Source organism: Dama dama, chromosome 8 (genome assembly GCF_033118175.1).
Source record: "Dama dama isolate Ldn47 chromosome 8, ASM3311817v1, whole genome shotgun sequence".
Classification (NCBI taxonomy): Eukaryota; Metazoa; Chordata; class Mammalia; order Artiodactyla; family Cervidae; genus Dama; species Dama dama.
Window position 1 is genome coordinate 42,582,739 of NC_083688.1, and position 20,524 is coordinate 42,603,262.

The 20,524-nt window shown below is 37.9% G+C and overlaps 1 protein-coding gene across 3 annotated transcripts in view; it reads left to right on the forward strand.

Annotated features, from left to right (window-relative positions):
- The window catches only part of RAPH1 (Ras association (RalGDS/AF-6) and pleckstrin homology domains 1), a 100,677-nt gene that overhangs the window by 24,184 nt on the left and 55,969 nt on the right, over positions 1 to 20,524 (forward strand). For all 3 annotated transcript variants that reach the window (XM_061148954.1, XM_061148955.1, XM_061148956.1), the window contains exons 2-4: positions 14,761 to 14,880; positions 18,917 to 19,022; positions 19,805 to 20,310. In XM_061148954.1, coding sequence (XP_061004937.1) covers positions 14,761 to 14,880; positions 18,917 to 19,022; positions 19,805 to 20,310 — 732 coding nt within the window. The remainder of the gene's footprint in view (positions 1 to 14,760; positions 14,881 to 18,916; positions 19,023 to 19,804; positions 20,311 to 20,524) is intronic.

Below are 20,524 nucleotides of genomic sequence, written 5' to 3' on the forward strand. Positions count from 1 at the left end.
CAGTAATGTCTGACTCTTTGAGACCCTATGGACTGTAGTCAGCCAGGCTCCTCTGTCCATGGGGTTCCTAGGCATGAATGCTGGAAGTGGGTTACCCTGGAGGGATGCCCTCCTCCAGGGGATCTTCCAGGGATCAAACCTGCATCTCTTATGTCTCCTGCATTGGCAGAAAACCTTACTAATACTCATTTGTTAATTTTTATGAGAATTCATATAACACAGCTATTGAATCAAATTATATCCCTAGAAACAAATTGTTTTATGAGTCTGCTGAAACTAAAGTGCATTGTAGAATTTTTTTCTAAATCACTCCTCTGTTATAGAGAAATTAATTTTAAACGTGTTGATTTCTTTAGTTAGTATTTTTGAAAGCTGGATAAGTTAGCCACTTTTTTTTTTTAAAAGAAATGCACCTTTAACTTTGAGTCATCTTAAATTAGATGTTATCTTAAATTTTGAGTCACCTAAAATTAGTAATATGTAGCAGGGAAAAAAAGGTGGAAATTCAGATGAAGAATTGATTCTTTAGTAGTTGCTCTGGGTTGAAAAATGAAACCATATGGTCTCTTTCTAGAAGCCTGCAACCTAGTAGGGTGTGGAGAGTGATAAGGCTAGTGCACAAATAACCACCACACAATACAAAGCTGATTAGTGATAAATGCCACAGAGAGGTACAAAGTTCATGGGCCTGTCACAGGAAGGATTATCTAATTCTTCTTTTGTTTAACTAGCATAGCACTTAATTTTTTTACATAGTCTCACTTTTCTAAAGTGTAAGTTTCAGTGTGTGCTAATATTCACAAGATTGTGTGTTCTTCACCACTGTCTAATTCCAGAATAAACTTCTTTTAAAAATTAAAATGTCTTTAGCTATGGTATGCTCTCTGGTTCTCAGACTCCACCACCTCCCTACTGGTTTATATCTGGCTGCTTTTGATATTTACATTGGCCGTCTGATTCCTGAAGGCATTTAAGTTTGCTACCAGGCTTCCCTGGGGCTTCCCTGGTGGCTCAGTTGGTAGAATCCACCTGCAATGCAGGATATGTGGGTTCAATCCCTGGGTCAAGAAGATCCCCTGGACAAGGAAATGACAACCCATTCCAGTATTCTTGCCTGGGAAATCCCATCGACAGAGGAGCCTGGTGGACTACAGTCCATAGGGTTGCAAGAGTTGGACGTGATTTAGCAGCTAAACCACCACCACACACCAGCCTGGAGGAGGTTCTTTTTTTTAGTTTCCTTTACTTGGATGCAAATGCCACCATTTGCATCCTGGAGGTGCAGGTGTGGGGAATACTGACTGCTTTCCTGCTAAACATTCTTTTTCCCACCTTTATCCCTTTTCCCACTCCACCTTCTGACTCCTTCATGTGGTCCCCACCTCTGCTGCATGCAGCCTTTTGTGAGAGATGATTCTATTGCCCTCAAAAGGGCTTCCTTGGAATAAAATTGAAACTCACTGGTGGCTCAGACGGTAGAGTGTCTGCCTGCAGTGCGGGAGACCTGGGTTCGATCCCTGGGTTGGGAAGATCCCCTGGAGAAGGAAATGGCAACCCGCTCCAGTACTCTTGCCTGGAAAATTCCTGGACTGAGGAGCTTGGTAGGCTACAGTCCATGGGCCCGCAGAGTCGGACACGACTGAGCGCCTTCCCTTTCTTTCACTTTCTTTCTTTCTCAGATCCTTCCGTGCTCTGGCTCTCTTATCGTCAGGTAAACCTTCCTGCTCCGCGACATTGTCAGACTTGCACCCTTTCCCTGGGATGCCTTTCTCTCTGATCTTTGCATGACTGATTCTGTCTTGTCATTCATATCTCATATTAAATATTACTATGCAGAGAGGTCTGCCCCTGGTCATTGAATCTGAAGCAGCTACTTGCTCCCTTTCCACACAACCCTAATTTAATTATCACCACAGTTGTCACGGGTCTCATTTTGTTGTTGTTAATAATTTTCTCCCTTCACCAAAATGTAAGTTCAGTGTTCGTGGGTCCCTTATTTGTCACGTGTATAACTGTTTGCTGAGCTTCTGGAATAGGGTCTGGCACATGGCACAACATTTATTTGTCGAATAAATGGTTGTTTTGAACTCTGGCTCCTGCTCTGGTTCATCTGCCAGGATGATTCTCCCTGTTGCTGTCTTCCAGAAATTTGCCAGAAGTCTCAGGTCCTTTGATGCCTTTGCCATCTTCAGCTCTCACTGCCTTTATCAGTTAATTCCCTTTTGTAATTGTTTACTGTCATTTCAGTGGAATGAAATGTATTCTGTCACTCTTTTGACAGGTTGATATATTTTAGTCAGGTTGAAAACATGAACAAAGGCCAAGATAGGAAAGCATGGCTTGTTTTTTTGACTAAGTAGTTTAGATTGATTGAAGGGTAGAAAACAGTTGAAAATTTAGGTTTTAGGTCATGTCAGAGAGGGTCTGAAATCATTTGATTAAGAGTTTGTATTTAATTCAGAATGTCATGGGAACCTTTGTGGGATGTTGAGCAGAATCATGACATGAAAAGAGTTTTTAAGGAAGGTTGGTCTGAAGTCACTAGAGTAATCTGAGGATGATTCATTGTGAAACTGAACCAAAATAGTGGTCAACAAAATGAAAAGGAGTTAGAAAAATGGTTGAGCCTCCCCAATGCTGACACTGGTGAATTGCTCTGTGATCATTACAGTTTAGCAATGTGATTTTTATTGAGATGGATTGGTTGATTGTATGGGGAACTGTATTGGATATGTGTTCCATCAGTATAGTAACATGTTATAAATGTCTTAGAACTTTTATTTTAAAGAGAGGGATGAAACAGAAAGCAGACATCTCGGCTTTGTCGAGTCGGGGTATTTGGTCAACTCTGGCAATTCATATCCCTGGATGTTGGCCAGAGGTCAGGGAATATGTTAATGAATAATGCAGGGTGTTAACTAGTGTTTCAGTGTTAACTCCCTTTGTTCTCCATTTAGTAACAAAAACTTAAAAATCAAAACATCTTTAAAAACAACTCCAGTTTAAAATATATGTTTAACTTTAGCGCTACTATTTGATTAAATACTAGTCTTTGATTTAGAACTATATTCTGACTTCTTCCTGACCTACTTGTAATGTTTATCAACTTTTTATTTTTTCCACTTCGTGGCTTGTTTTTTTCATCCAGAGTTTGGAAATGATTGTCTTTCGCCCCTGAAAGAATTAACTGATGAGTAATTCTTTTTCTAAGCTGTTAAGCTTTTATTTCCACTAAGGAAGACTAATTGTATGATCATCAAAATAACCTTAAAAAAGTTTACTGAGTGAACCAGGCAAATGCAGTTTAGAAAAGGTAACACATGCATACCTAATAAAAACAATATGTTGGAGAAATATGCAGTTGTCTTCAGTTAATTTTTTAATTTTAAATGATTTGCTAGTTGATATATTTTCTTTTCCTAGCTAAACTACAACTTCTTGAGGACTAGAGACTTTCTTTTAAAAGAAGAGTTCTTTCTTTTATCTCCCCTCCCTCCCTTCTCTCTCTTCTTTAATTTATTGTGATACAATTTTAGACTCAGAAAAGTTTAAGAAGAGTACAAACAACTCCCATATCCCCTGTACCTCGATTCACCTATTACTTACATTTTGCCTAATTATCATTCCTCTCTCCCTGTCTGGGGCTTCCCTGGTAGCTCAAACAGTATCATGTCTATACACACACACAAACACATTTTTTATGAGCCAGTTAAGAGTAAGTTGCAGGCATTATGCCTCTTTATGGTTAAATATGTTTCCTAAGAACAAAGATACTCTCATATAACATCAGTACTATTATCAAAATCAGGAAGTGTAACATTGGGGGATACAGTGCCATGATCGAATGTACAGTTCATAATCAAATTTTGTCGGTTATCCCAATTTTGTCCTTTATAGCTATGTTTATATACATAACGTAACTTTTCTAGGTGCAGGATCCAGCTGCAGGATCAAACATCGCATTTAGTTGTGCTGTCTCTTTGGGGGAGGGGGGAAGGTGAAAGTGTTAGTTGCTCAGCCTTGTAGGACTGTTTGCCACCCCATAGACTGTAGCCCGCCAGGCCCCTCTGTCCATGGGATTTCCCAGGCAAGAATACTGGAGTGGGCAGCCATGCTCTACTCTGGGGGATCTTCCTGACCCAGGGATGGAACCCAAATCTCCTGCTTTGCAGGCAGATTCTCCACTGTCTGAGCCACCAGGGAAGCCGTTTCCTTTAGTCTGGAATGTATCCTCAGCCTTCCTTTGTGCCCTTCACTGTTAACAGTTTTGAAAACTACAGGCCAGTTATTTTATAAAATGTCTCATGATTAATTTAGATAATGAATTTTTATCAGGAATACTACAAAATGAATGTGCCTTCAATTGCAGGCAGATCCTTTACTGTCTGAGCTGCCAGGGAAGCCCTTCAGAAGCATAAGGTTCGCCCCAGAAGTGGTGGTGTTAAGTTGTTAACTTGGTTAAGGCAGCATACCTCCAGTAATTTGTGGGGTGATACTTTGAAAATATATAAATGTCTCATCAAATATTCATCCGCTAGTGTTAGCATCTATTGATGATTCTTGCCTGAATCAGTTGTTACTACAATGATTGTAACAGTGATCGTCTGTTGTTTCTTCTGTGTTATTTAGTTGGCATTTTACTGTAAGGGAAACTTTCTTGCCTATTGTCTATTTATATCAAATTAGATATAAAGACTAGAGGTATCTTCAAGAAAATTACAGATACCAAGAGGACATTTCATGCAAAGATGAGCACAATTAAGGACAGAAACTGTGGACTAACAGATGCAGAAGATATTAAGAAGAGGTGGCAAGAATACACAGAACTATACAAAAAAGATCTTAATGACCCAGATAACCACAATGGTGTGATCACTCACCTAGAGCCAGACATCCTAGAGTGTGAAGTCAGGTGGGCCTTAGGAACCATCACTACAAACAAAACTAGTGGAGGTGATGGAATTCGAGCTGAGCTATTTCACATCCTGAAAGATGATGCTGTTATAGTGCTGCACTCAACATGCCAGCAAATTTGGAAAACAGCAGTGGCCACAGGACTGGAAAAGGTCAGTTTTCATTCCAATCCCAAAGAAAGGCAATGCCAAAGAATGTTGAAACTACCGCATAATTGCACTCATCTCACACGCTAGCAAAGTAGTACTCAAAATTCTCTGAGTGAGGCTTCAACAGTACGTGAACCGAGAACCTCCAGATATTCAAGCTGGATTTAGAAAAGAGATCAAATTGCCAACATCCGTTGGATCATCGAAAAAGCAAGAGAGTTCCAGAAAAACATCTATTTCTTCATTGACTATGCCAAAACCTTTGACTATATGGATCACAACAAACTGTGGAAAATTCTTAAAGAGATGGGAATACCAGACTACCTTACCTGCTTCGTGAGAAATCTGTATGTAGGTAGAGAAGCAACAATTAGAACCGTACATGGAACAATGGACTGATTCCAAATAGGGAAAGGAGTATGTCAGGGCTGTATATCATCACCCTGCTTATTTAACTTACATGCAGAGTACCTCATGCAAAATGCTGAACTGTAAGAAGCACAAGCTGGAATCAGGATTGCTAGGAGAAATATCAGTAACCTCAGATATGCAGATGACACCACCCTTATGGCAGAAAGTGAAGAGGAACTAAAGAGCCTCTTGATGAAAGTGAACAAGGAGAGTGAAAAAGCTGGCTTGAAACTCAACATTCAGAAAATTAAGATCATGGCATCCCGACCCATCACTTCATGGCAAACAGATGAGGAAACAGTGAGAGACTTTATTTTGGGGGGCTCCAAAATCACTGCAGATGGTGACTGCAGCCATGAAATTAAAAGATGTTTGCTCCTTGGAAGGAAAGCTGTGACCAACCTAGACAGCATATTGAAAAGCACAGACCTTACTTTGCTGACAAAGGTCCTTCTAGTCAAAGCTATGGTTTTTCCAGTAGTCATGTATGGATGTGAGAGTTGGACCATAAAGAAAACTGAGTGCTGAAGAATTGATGCTTTTGAACTGTGGTGTTGAAGAAGACTCTTGAGAGTCCCTTGGACTGCAAGGAGATCCAACCAGTCAATCCTAAAGGAAGCCAGTCCTGAATATTCATTGGAAGGACTGATGCTGAAGCTGAACCTCCAATACTTGGGCCACCTGCTGCAGAGAACTGACTCATTGGAAAAGACCCTGATTCTGGGATGGATTGAAGGCAGGAGAAGGGGACAACAGAGGATAAGATGGTTGGATGGCATCACTGACTCGATGGACATGAGTTTGAGGCAAGCTCCAGGAGTTGGTGATGGACAGGGAAACCTGGCATGCTGCAGTCCATGGGGTCGCAAAGAGTGAGACATAACTGATATCAGTGTTGATTTGTGGGTTCTTGTTTTAATCAGTAGGTTATACTTTGTGTAATAATTTATTTTGATCTTAAATGATCCCAGAATAGGCCCCTTCTGGCTGGCTCTTGTGTCCTTATGACATGTCCCCATCTTCATTGAACACTTTCTGGCACAGTATTCTAGGGCCTCATCTTGTTATTTTCTCTAGAATCATTGTTCTAAGGATCTCTGATTACTTTTGGGGTAGAATATGTAACCCCAAACTGGGATCTAGATATTCTAATTGCTACTGCTATGAGGCCTTTTCAGTGGACATATCTGTAAACACACCTACACATAATATCTATTTCTACCCTTCCCTTTTCCTCTATCTGTTGAAAACCTTGAGTTCATACTGCTAATTCAAAGTCTAATCCAAATGGCTTCTGTGCTACAGGCTACAGCTGTCTAGCATTCTCTGTCTCCCAAAGTATGGGGTCCTTTCAGGGGCTGTATTTCCTGCTGTGCATTTGGCTGTCTTATAAGAGAATAGGACAAAAGTGGAGAAAAATAGTAGTCGACCACCACCCTAATGAGGCTTTCAATAATTTCAAGACAATTTTTCCTATCCAAGAGAGTAGTAAAGTTGTAGCCTCTTTTTCAATTGAATCTGCACAGTGCATGAACAGTATCAGCCATCCCAAGGATAACTACGGGCTTCCCTGGTGGCTCAGATGGTAAAGAATCTGCCTGCAATGCAGGAGATCTGAGGTCAAGCCCTGGGTTGGGAAGATCTCCTGGAGTAGGGAATGGCTATCCACTCCAGTAGTCTTGCCTGTGAAATCCCAGTGACAGATGGGCCTGGTGGGCTACAGTTCATGGGGTTGCAAAGAGTCAGACACAACCAAACAACTAACACTCACCTCCAAAGGTAACTACAGACCCATGTAGTATAGCAGGAGAGGTCCCAAGTGTGGAGCAAAATGTGTAAGATGAACATCTCTGGATGCAGCTGTGGAAGCCACATATACACACACAAACACACACATACATATGTATATATACACACGCACTTATGCACGATATTGATTTCATAGGACTAGTGTAACAAATCACCACACACTTGGTGACTTAAAAAACAACAGAAGTTAATTTTCTCACAGTTTCCAAAATAAACTTGAAAATATAAACTTAAGAAATTTACACTGATTATTTTTTTTCAGTTTTTTGTTTCTTTTTCAGTTGCTCTGTGATTTCAGGTTATGGTTCGTGGTATGTGTAATAAGTAATTATAAAACTGATCATTAAAACGTCTTATTTCTAAGTACGTTAGGAGTTTCTTGTAGAGCATTGGGCCAAGATTTTTTTTCCACTTAGATAAGCAGTTCCTGTTTGGGATTTAGTAGCTTAAGAAATGCAAATCAAGTGTAAATAAAAGCATGAATATGGTTCATCCTGTTCAAAGAATTCCTTTACGAGGAGTTGTATTTAAGTGCTTGATAAATAAAACATCATATTAACAAAATTGGCTTTGATTTGACTTTTAGCTCTTGGGCATTCTAACCTCTATCAGCTCTACAAGAACTCTTGTTTGTTTTTAATGCTGCTTTATATGATCTTCAGTTACCTCACAGTTAATGTACCATCCTGGGTTGTCAAAAAACAGAAACAAAAATAGAGAAGGCATAAGCGTGTGAGTCACCATCGTTAGTATATCTCTTTCCTCTGGATAAGGAGGGGTTCACAGTGGCTAGCCCAAGAATAGTATACCTCAGTATTTTTTAGGGAGTTCAGTTCCATGTGGAAACTTTACAAAACTTAGTTCCAGATGTCTGCTCATTCCCAGAGACCCAGGCCATGCAAGTCCCGCCATGGACAGTTTGTCTACTGGGTGTGCTCCTGCGGAAGCCTTTGGGTAATACAGCGCTTTGCTTCTTTCTCAATCTCTTTCAACTCTTAGGAGACCTTAGCTTTCTTTATGCACAGGCCTACAAAAGGAACTTTGTTCTTAGAGAATTTGTTAATGAAGATACCTCTGTGTTTACCACCTTTCCCATAGTTAAGGTTATCATTCTCTGAAGTCATGGAAGATATTTTCTGCTTTCTTGGTATCTTGCATAATGCTATTTATAGGCAAGGAATTTTGTGACTCAGTCAATAAAGAATCTGCCTGCAATGCGGGAGACCCACCTGAGTGCAGGAGACCCAGGTTTGATCCTTGGGTCAGGAAGGTCTCCTGGAGAAAGAAATGGCAATGCACTCCAGTATTCTTGCCTGGGAAATCCCATGGACAGAGGGGCATGACGGACTACAGTCCATGGCGTCACAAGAGTAGGACGTGGCTTAGTGACTAAACCACCACCATTTTGAACTTGGGTGTTTTCTGTTGAGGAGCACTAACCTCCAGAGAAAACTTAAGTGATTGAATATACAGGAAGCAACTTCTGATTTTTTTTAAAAAAATTCATCTGCTTTATAAATTAATAACATGCTATAAGGTGATGTTTACATCGAGAAAAGGTTCACACTGGAAGATGATCCTCAAAAAAAGAACCTAGTGTGTGCATAGAGCATAGATATAGAAATTAAGAAACCATACCAAGCATGGGAAATTTAGAATTTTGGGAAAAATCAGGTTTAGGTTCTCCCTTTCACATTTTGTCCAAAACTAAGCTACCTATGTAAAAATGTAGTAACTGAATAAAAGAATGAATAGCAAAATAAAACAAAATTTATATAAACATTTATCTGGCTTCTGGGTGGAGAAGAATTTACTGAACAAAAGAGTGTAAGAATGTTTTCATTACATTTAATAACTTGAAAAAGTTTAGTAGTGCCGTTAAAAGTCCAACAAAGTTAAAAGGTAAAACCTGAGGAAAATGTTGCTCTACACACGTTTAATATCTTGATTCTGTAAAGAGTTCATGTAAACTCAATTGGTTTATTTTCTCTTTTTCTACCAACCTTGCCTTTATACTGTTTTCAATTGGTTTATTAAGTTCTCAGTTTCCATTTGGGCAGTTTGCACATGCTACCGTTTAGTTCACAACAGAACTAAGTTAGAGTTTTAGGTCCAGAGAGAAACATCCCTTTTGGTGCCTTATTCAAATGAGTTAGTTCATAGCCCTCTATCTCCCATAATTCTCACTTCATTTTACATTTTGTTGTGTCCTCTTTCTCTCCTTTTCCTTCTCCGCTCTGACTTCCTCCCTCCTTTTGATGGGTTCTCTTCCTCTTTTTTTTTTTTTTTTGGTCTTACTAAATTTAACAGAGCTTTTTTCCTTATTGTTTCTTTTGTCTGATTTAGGTTTCCTTCCTCTTGCCTTTATTTTGCAAGAGTTACATCTTACACAGTTGGGGGCACTCCTTGAACCTGGAAGTCTTCAAAGCTCCCCTTCTCTGGTGCCTGTTTTTCTTTAGAATTACTTATCAAATTAAAGCAGTGGTGTTTTATCAAATTAAAGGTGGTGTTTTCAAAACTATTTTTGTGTTAGAGCTATTGAAACCTAACTGGACATAAAGAACTGAAATTCTAAATAATTCTGAGAAGAAACTTGGAACTTGCTTCTTCCATGGAGGAGGAGTAATTGGGTTGTGTTACGTTACTTAGGAGATTCTGATGCTGCTTAGCTTCTTTATGGTCTTCGGGAGTACTTACTTAGATTGTTCTGCCTTTAACCAAATTGTGGTCATGCAAAACTGCATTACTTTTGTCTGGGAAGTCCTCCCAGTAGTTATGACACACTCTTGCAGTTCTCAGTCTTTTGTGGGTATAAGCAAAGCCCTGGGGGAGTTGTTAAAAATGTTCCACTCTTGGCAATTACTAGTCAGTAGACCTTTGGCAGGCCATTTAAAAGCTGACTTTAAGAAGAAGCACCCTAGGTAATTCTCATGCAGGGCATCAGCAGACCACAACTGGAAAAACATCGCTGTGTGGCATCAAGTCCAAACTCTGATATGGCTTATAATGTCGCCCCACCTGCTCTCCAGCCCCATTTTCCATGGGTCTACAGCACACATCCTATGCTCCAGAAATGCTAAGCCGTTTAGAATTTAAAGATAAATTAGATAGAAGTTAGTCTTGAGAGAAAGTACAACTTACACAAGTCACATACTTGGAGTGGCAAGAAAAATACATGGTATGTAGCCAGGGTGCCACTCCCAAGTATGTGACTGGTGTAAGTTGTACTTCCTATCAAGACTAATTCCTATCTAATTTCTCTTTAAACTCTAAATTTCTCTCTAAATTGTCTCTAAACTTCTCTCTAATGTCCAGAGTGGCCTTCTAATGGTCTTCCCCTTTTCTAATAACTCTTATACAGGTACTGTGTTCTCTGACTACTGTTTCTCCCCTTTCCCCCTTCATGTCTGTGTTTAGTTTTTCCCAGTTGCCTTCCGGAGGGAGAAAAAAAAAAAATAGGCTTGGCTTTCAAGGTCCTGTATGACCTGGTCCTTCCTTAGTCCTTGACTTTTAAATCTCAGGACTCTTCCCCCTTGTTTTATTTGACGGTCTCACGAAAACAGACCTTCTTCTTTGCTCTTTATAATTTGCCCTACCTGGAATATGTTTATTCAAATCCTTAAGCTCTATTCTAAGCCCACCTTCTTGATAAAGATCATCATTCCATCTTGCAGTGAGGAAATCGAATAGTAAACTAAAATGTCTTCCAAGAGTAAGATTAATAGGGAAATTATGCTTGAATAATTAACTTCATGGAAAACTTGGTGGAAATAATATAATATTGTTCATACTAAAGCATACTAAATGGATAGATTCATTATGTTTAGTGGAGCCTATGTGTATTACACATTTTAACCTTTAGTAATGGAAGCACAGTTATTCACTGTTATCTGTGAAATGAAAGCAACTTAGCATATAAACCCCTTATTCCTGTTTTTACTTCATGAATAAAATAAACTAGTTTAAAATATAGTTAAATTATTATTAGCTTTAACCTGTTATTTTCTGTAACAGACATATGGTTTTGAAATAATACTCAGGCTAAATAAACTTTCTAATGCCTGAGTCCTAATTTCCTAATTTTTTTGCCAGTTGGATGTTTGCCAGACATCTCTCTGTCTGTCTTCAAAACAGAATCCACACCTTTCCTTCCCTCAACCTGCTCCAAGGAACGCCGGCGGGCAGGACAGTGATGCTGGAGGAGAGAGGAGGAAGAGTGGTCAGTGAGGTCCCCGAAGGCCAGGACCGCGCTGGGCCTTCTGGGCTTGTAGCAGCTTGAGTTGTGTTCTGTGTGCAGTATGTCTGCGCTTTGGAAGAGTAAACCTTTTCTTTTCCTTTGTGACCGGGTACATTTGTTCTTTAAGGACATAGTTTCCATCAGATGTAATGGAGCAGGGAATTTGAGTGAAACTTTAATGTTCCTCCTAAAGTACCGAATTTAATAGAGTAATAGTGTTTGTTCTAGTATGTATTATAGTTTCCTTGGGCCTATTTCCACATCATTAAGGAAAAACATCACATTAGAAGCTATCCATTTAAATCCTAATCATTTTTAAAACAAAATTTATGAGTTCTCTTTGCTGTTTTTTTTTTTTTTTTTAATTTCCCTTTTTCTTTGGAGGGAGAGTTGACTGTTGTATAATTTAATTTGCATTTTCTTTTGTCATCATTTCTAGTAGGGGCATCATGTTGGGAAAATTCAGGTTTGGAATTTTTATTTAATTGGAGACAGGATTGATACATCACAAAGAATGAATCGCCTTACCAGATTTGCTGACTTTGGACAGTGCAGAGCCTGTAAACTTTCTGGGGGCTCCTGATTTGGTGTGTATAGTAAACAGAAACAATTCCGTCTTGGGGGTAGAAGAATAAAGATTAACATCACCTTCCAGGGAATGGAGAGTGCTGTTTTAGAGTATAGATCCTTTAAGAAATGTAGTAGGATATAAATTTTTATGGAGAAGTCTCTGAATAAAATGTAAAGTTCATTTAGATAAAATAACCCATGTGGTGACAGAAATTCAAGAAAAGGACGAAATTGGCAAAAGTTACATAAATGGTAAAAGTCTAATCGTTATTTTAAATTTTTCATTTATTTCATGACTCTCATTGTTCCTTAAGTCATATGTTCCTTGAGACAATAGTTGTCTAGATAAAAACAAAACTATTAAAATATTTAAAGAAAAATTTTAAAATCCAAATAATTACTGGGTTTGAATAATAATAAAAAACTCACAAAACACACCAAACTTTAGTGTGAAGTCTATAATTCTGTTTGGATCCATGATAATTTAAAATACTCATATTCATTTTGAACTGTTTTGTGTTTGCACTATAAAATTATATTCCTAATGTTTCGTTTTTCCAGTGTAGTATCTTCCTTTTGGACATTTGCAGTGTGTGCTCAGAGGGAAGTGCAAACATAAGTTTTATATTAAAGCAGAATTCCTCCTAGAATATCTTTGCTTCTGGGTTATTCAAGTGTGTTTAGTTTTGATGATTAGGGAGGAAAAGGAAGTTGACTGCTACATTTCCAGTTCTGTTGCTTGTTGGCCCTCATAAGGAAAACTGAGTATTACTGCTCTTTGCTGTTCTCAAACTAGCATTATTTGAATAATTAAGTCAGCCTGATCAGATGAGCTTTTTCTTTGTACTTTTTTGTTTTTCATAAGTAGCTAACTTAATGAAATATAATAACAGGTTTCTATTGAGATTGATCTGTAAATAATTAAACACTAAATAAAAACCTTAGAAATAGTATTAATACAAGTGAACTATAAAAACCAAATCTCTTTAAGAGCCACAAGTATGCATTTGAAAATTAGTTGATTCATTTTCCATTTGTCAAGGTAGAATGCCCTGAAATATACATTGTTACAGTAGTGAAATTAAGAAATGAGAATTTCTTAATTGGTTAAGTGGGATATCTGATTTTCAACCTCATTAGAGCTAATCAGTTTTGATTTTGCAACAGTATTTGCTTGACCATTTCTATAAAATTTTATATAATAAAATCAGGTTTAAAGTTTAACTTCATGGCACCTAATCAGATAGTTAAATTCCTTATGTATCTCATAACTACATGTAAGGATCACAGAGGTAATTTTGTTGATTGATGCTTTGGAAGTATAAGATGTATACAAATTCTTATTCTAGATTAAGGATATCTTTACTCTGAAAAATTGTTCAAGGTAGCTGACAGGTTGTATTCTGAATATTGCCCAGAACCACTGGAACAAAATGTGTGTCTTCGTAAATATGAGTCAAGAGTATGGCATGTACAATGAAGATATTCATTATGTCCCTAGGAAAGTTAATAGGTATTACTCCAAATAGAAGGAAAAGATACTGTGGTCAAGTAAATTTGGGATATGTTGATTTAAGCAAAGCTTAAGTGTTACTGAAGATTTCTTAGAGCCTTTAATAATGAAATATTTTAATCGATTAATCTTAAAGAATTTTAAGTATCTGGTCAGTCATTAATCTTACTTGTTTTATATAACTTTTCCTCCCTTCACAAAATAAAAATTTCCTCCCTTCACAAAATATGCAAATTCCACGTCAGATATCATTTTATTAATGGGAAAAAAGAAAATATCTCTTCTTTCGGGGGATTTAAACATGAAAAGTCACCACATGTAAGAAATTTTGTATATGAATTTAATGTTTTCAATTCCGGTTTTCTGAAGTTTCCTATTTGAGTTTTAGTTCCTTGAATTTTTCAGGGACTGATAGGTAAGTAAGTAAAAGACAAATGGTTAGAAGGGAAGGATAAGATGGAAGAACAAATTCAACAAACTGAACTATTAATAGATTCAAGATTTTGCATTGTCTTTCCTCTGAAATGCTTTTTGGATGAGATATATACTTATTTGAATGGATTTTTACAAAATAAGTAAGATAATAACTTATTAAAGTCTTATTTCTGTGCTATTTGGTGTGTTGCAGGATCTATTACTGGAGAGAACTGTACTCCTATAATATCCTCTGATTAATGGGAGTGGTTTGTGATTTAAAAATCATTACTTCTGATTCAGTTCAGTTCAGTCGCTTAGTCGTGTCCGACTCTTTGCGACCCCATGAACTGCAGCACGCCAGGCCTTCCTGAACATCACCAACTCCTGGAGTTCACCCAAACCCAAGTCCATTGAGTCGGTGATGCCATCCAACCATCTCATCCTCTGTCATCCCCTTCTCCTCCTGCCCTCAATCTTTCCCAGCATCAGGGTCTTTTCAGATGAGTCAGCTCTTCACATCAGGTAGCCAAAGTATTATCTGATAATTTGTTTTCCTAAAAATTTGAGACTTAATTGCTCATTTCTATTCACTTGTCAACCTTATCTCCATTTATGACTTCCAGTTTCCTTTTATAATATAGTCTTTGGTTTTCAAGGTTTGAATATATATCAGAACATAAACTGCATGATTTTTCAAGTTTATCATATAATTGTTCATTGTACACATATCTGTATTTCAGATGGAGCAGCTGTCGGATGAAGAGATTGACCATGGTGCTGAAGAAGACAGTGACAAGGAAGATCAGGACCTAGACAAAATGTTTGGGGCCTGGCTGGGGGAGCTAGACAAACTCACTCAGGTTAGAAACAGTGCTTGAAAAACTGGTTGAGAATTTTAAGTCATCACTGTGTGTTCAGATTTTACTGTGTAGACCTCAGGATATGAACATAGGTTATGTTTTAAAATACTGCTATAAAGAGAAAATGTCTAAAACATTAACAAGTAAATGAATAGTAACTCTAGGAACACAAGATTCTCTCTTCTGTGGTTATTTTAAGGAGTTTTGTGTTTTTGTTTTTTTTAATGCTTTTGACAGAAGTTCTGTGTGTCTAGAGGGATTTCTAATATCTGTTTTATAAATTGAATTGCTGGCTAAAAAGCTTTAAAGCCTAACATGTAAAAATCTAAATTTTAGCAAATCCTATTTTGTAACTTAGTGGATATGAACACATTTTACAGCATAAATGATATTGTCACATGCAGATATTTTCTATTACATGATCCAAGAATACTGACAAAAGTTTCATCCCTGGCTGCATTTTAAAACAGTGGCAAAGTTTTTTCATTTTCTTTTATTGGATCTTTGTTTTTGTTTTTTAAAGCATTATTTTGTCCTCTAAACAAGGTCGCTTTTTAGAATAAAAGCATATACTATTACTACCCTGGTTAATACATTATATTCAATATATATGAAGATAGTTAAGTTTGTTAAAACAACTTTAACTTTATGGCGGGTTTCCCAGGTGGCTCAGTGGTAGAGAATCCGTCTGACAATGCAGGATGCACAGGAGATGCGGCAGGAGATGTGGGTTTGATCCCTGAGTCGGGAAGATCCCCTGGAGTGAAAAATGGCAGCCTGCTCCAGTACTCTTGCCTGGAAAACCCCATGGACAGAGGAGCCTGGCAGGCTGTAGTCCACAGGGTCACAAAGTCAGCATAAATGAGCATGCACACGACTTTACAACAGTGAAAACGTTAGAACAAGACTTATTTCATTCACCGTTAACTGACATCTCTGGGAAGAACTTCTGTTTAAATTACTTAAGTACGAAATTCGTTAACCAGTAGAAGAGTAGCTGGTAAGGTGGAAACTTAAAGTACTAGTTTCTGTACCTCTTTCCATATCATTCTGGAATTGAAACCGAGAAACTGTTCATGTAATTCTTGCTAGATCATTTTGAAAAGCAGACATGTTTGTGACCATAACCTGTTAATGATGAGTTTTGAGAAGAACACTTTCACTCTTACTAGGGCTGCGCTGGTAGCTCAGCTGGTAAAGAATCCTCCTGCAGTGCAGGAGATCCCAGTTCGATTCCTGGGTCAGGAAGATCCTCTGGAGAAGGGATAGGTCACCCACTCCAGTATTCTTGGGCTTCCCTGGTGGCTCACGTGGTAGAGAATCCGCCTGCAATACTGGAGACCTGGGTTCGATCCCTGTGTCGGGAAGATTCCCCGGAGGAAGGCATGGCCACCCACTCCAGTGTTCTTGCCTGGAGAAGCCCCATGGACAGAGGAGCCTGGCGGGCTGCAGTCCATGGGGTTGCAAAGAGTCGGACACAGCTGACGACTAAGCACAACCAGCACAGCATGGGATTTCATAAGGTCATTCTCTTCATCTCCAATCAGGAGAAATGGCAAAGTTGGTGGTGATAAAGCTCTTTTCTTATGTAGTTACCAAACCATTTTAGTTTAATTCTTAATTTTTCTTTAAAAAGAAGTGATTTTGGCTTAGAGATGATGACTAGGCTCTGCAGTTCTGTGCTGAGGAAGTAAAGTAGAGGAAATAGCAAATAATAATGAAAGAAGAAAGTATGTGAGAGCCAGCTGTCGTGTGTGGGGTTTCCATTTTTTTTGTTTGTTTTTGGCTATGCTGCACAACTGGCAGGATCTCAGTTCCCTGACCAGGGGTTGAACCTGGGCCACAGCAGTGAAAGCCTGGAACCTTAACACTAGGCACCCAGGGAGCTCCCAGGGGTTTCCTTGACTGTGTGTTTTATTGTCCGTCCTTGGGGAGAGGCCAAAAAAGAGGAAAGACAGGCAGGTATAAGCCTAGACACTCTAGGTGGAGTAGACTTGATGCTACTCCACTGTAGGTAACATTTCTACTGAATACAGGAAAATCTTATGTATATTTGTATAAACCTTCTGTATATTCATCAAAAAAGTTGGGTACTAAATTAATGCTTTGACCTTCCTTTTTTATGTATGAAGCTGTCTTACAGAGAAATCAGGGTAAAACTGTTGGAGAATACCGCTCACTGCTGTGCGGGCATGCTAAGTCACTTCAGTCATGTCCGACTCTTTGCAACCCCATGAACTTTAGCCTGCCAGGCTCCTCTGTCCATGGAATTCTCCAGGAAGAATACTTGAGTGGGTTGCCATTTCCTCCTCCAGGGTATCTTCCTGACCCAGGGATCGAACCTGTGTCTCTTACATCTCCTACATTGTCTTTGTCAGGCAGGTTCTTTACCACTAGTGCCACCTGGGAAGCCCCGTCCCTCACTGCTAGTAAGTTACTTTTTAACACTTCCGAAATTTTCAAACAATATTTTACTAAGTTAGTGGCTAAAACTTCAGAATTGATTATTTTAGTTCGCCACAGTCATCCATGCACCTGTATCATACAATGTTAATGGATTTTCAACTTTATATTAAATCATTTTTAAATTTCTAGTGGTTGAATCTTCTGAAATTGTTTGTAAAATTTTGCATGTATTTGCATTTTTCTGCAAGAAGTTGCATGGCTTTTATCACATTCTCAATGACATCCACTCCCAACCCAATTCCACCACCACCACCCCACCACCACCAAAAAAATAAAAAAGGTTAAAAAAACCCACTCCACTAGAGTACCCATTTCTTGGCATCAAGGAATATTTCCTATCATTTCCCTTTCTGCTCCAGCTCCATGGACACAGCAGATAATTATAATAAGTATTTGTTTATTTGAACTGATAAATAGATTGATTTTTAATATGTCCTAAATTATCCTCAGATTTTATTGAAAACATTACCTACCTATCAGTCTTCATTTCCACTGAGAGAAGGAGAATTAGGCCTTAACTTGTAGTGGAAAAATTAGGTTTGAGGTTAAAGAAGAATTTCCTAGCTATTTCATTAAACTTTGAAATAAAGCACTGAACAGTTGTGGATCTCCTTCAGATGATAGCTTTAAAATCTGGATAGACACTATCTAAATGGATTCAGTTAAAACAAATGAATAAAAAAGATAGCACTCTATCTAATTCTGTGATTCTACAAAAAGATTGTTCAACATTCTTTTTTCTTTGAAATCTGTTTGATAATTAGAGAAATTAAAAATTTGAAAGACTAATCCTGATATTTGCATATTTAGTTAAAAAGACACTAAATAACTACTGACTCTTTCCCTGAATTTCTTTGTTGTAACCACCTTATTTTCCTTATTGTAGAAAGGTTAGAGAGGGGAAAAAAAAGGGTCATTTAAAGAGGTGATGAGTTAACTTACAAAACACCCTACCCTAAAGTGCAGAATATAATTGTAGACTTAGGACAGGCAGTATAGCTGGGTTGTAGTTTACACTCACCTTGATAGAACATGAAAAGAACAGGATATTCCATCATTGTTTAAAGTTATAGCCACTTTCTGTTAAGATCGTGGCTCTCATAATTTTGAGTCCAGAATTGTGCCTTATCTTTGGGGTATTTCATTCTAAGAATGAGGCTAAGTTGTGCCAAAACCAAATTCCTTTGAGGAAAGAGATAACAAAATTCTCTACATCATTCCCTTTTATTTCTTATCTTCGCATCCCATATTCATGTACCTACCTTATTGTATAGTGAATTTATGTAAAATGAGCTCAGCCACTATACTCATTGTATTTGGGAAGATATTTACTCTGAACTATGACTGTGTCAAGTGCCTTAAGTAAGCATATATCTAAAAATGGAAAAAACTATAACCAAAATGATGTGAAAACCAGTTATGCTTTTCCTCAAGGCTAATACTTAGAAGAACTTTGATTTTATTAACTATTTTATGACAGTTCACTTAATCATAGAATAAACTTTATTCATCTTTTATTATAATTGAGACCTGAATTTAATATGACTCATTAAACTTTCTTTTTAAAAAGAGTTTGGATTCTGACAAGCCCACGGAACCAGTAAAAAGATCTCCTCTCCGCCAGGAGACAAACATGGCCAATTTTTCTTATCGCTTCTCCATATACAACTTGAATGGTAAGATGTAATTGAAAATGAAATGTAAAATAGTATGTTAAGTTATATAATGTGGAAATAATACAGCAACAATTCCAAATAGCTCAATATAAAAACTATATATGCATAACAGCTGAGTCAAATATTTCTTGATTTGTGCATTTTATTACTAATTCAGATAATCAGAGAAAAAACTAACTGGAATATAACTAAAATAGTTTCCTGGTTATTAGTAATTGGCAAAGTATATCCTCACATGGAATCCTACAACAAACTTAATTGTGTTATTATATTTGCAGTGGGATAAAGTCCAGTGAAATTACTTGTTATTAATTAAAAAATCAGCCCTTCTGGCCTTTATTTAATGAACTATACCTAGTGGAGCTGACATTTCAATCTGTAATTTTTTTAGGTCTTAACATTTTTCTTTTTATGCCCTCTGATCTTTAGGTATTAACAGCTCTACCAGGGCTATGGTCATGTTAACACTTAGAGCCTCTGGTGAAAATTTGCATGAGGGATGTGGTTAATAGAACAGTATAAAACTTTTCTATTTTTTTTATCTTTCAACTCATAATTTTATTCTCTTTTGATTACCACAGATCTTAAAAGATGGGCTCTTTGCTTGTGAAATTTTCTCTTGGAGTTTAAAATGAACAAAAAACTGTTAGAACTGTGGTATTTGATAGGCTTTATGCCCAATAGGGTGATTTTTTTTTTTTATGCTTTTCCTCTTGCATTCGTTGACTGATTTATAGTAGAATGTGTAAATTCTAATTCATTGTGTTCTGGAAACATTGCAGAAGCTCTGAATCAGGGAGAAACTGTGGATCTGGATGCCCTAATGGCCGATCTTTGCTCAATAGAGCAGGAACTCAGCAGTATCGGTGCTGGAAATACCAAGCGTCAAGTCACAGAAACAAAGGCCGCTCAGAAACTACCCGCCAGCCGACATACATCAAAACATGGCACCTTGAAAGGACTATCTTCTTCGTCCAACAGGATAACTAAACCATCTCATGCCAACTACTCCCTGGATGACATCACCGCACAGTTAGAACAGGCCTCCTTGAGCATGGATGAGGCTGCTCAGCAGTCTGTACTAGAAGATACTAAACCCTTAGTAACTAGTCAGCACAGGAGAACAGCGTCCGCGGGCACAGTGAGCGATGCTGAAGTACGCTCCATTAGTAACTCCTCTCGTTCAAGCATCACTTCTGCAACCTCCAGCATGGACTCTTTGGATATTGATAAAGTAGCACGCCCTCAAGAACTGGATTTGACACATCAGGGGCAGCCAATTACTGAGGTAAGTGGATGAAACTTTCTTCCCTATCACTTCAGTATTAAGGAGGCAATGGTATTTTTTCAATCCTGTTCTAATAAATTTTCTCGTTTTTTTCCTACACTTAAAATTTATCAGAAATACCTCTGAGCTAAGTTTTAAAATCAGACTATAGAAAGAATGTATTACCAGATACAGCAGTGTCACAAAGATGATTAAGGAAAAATTTAGTTTCTTT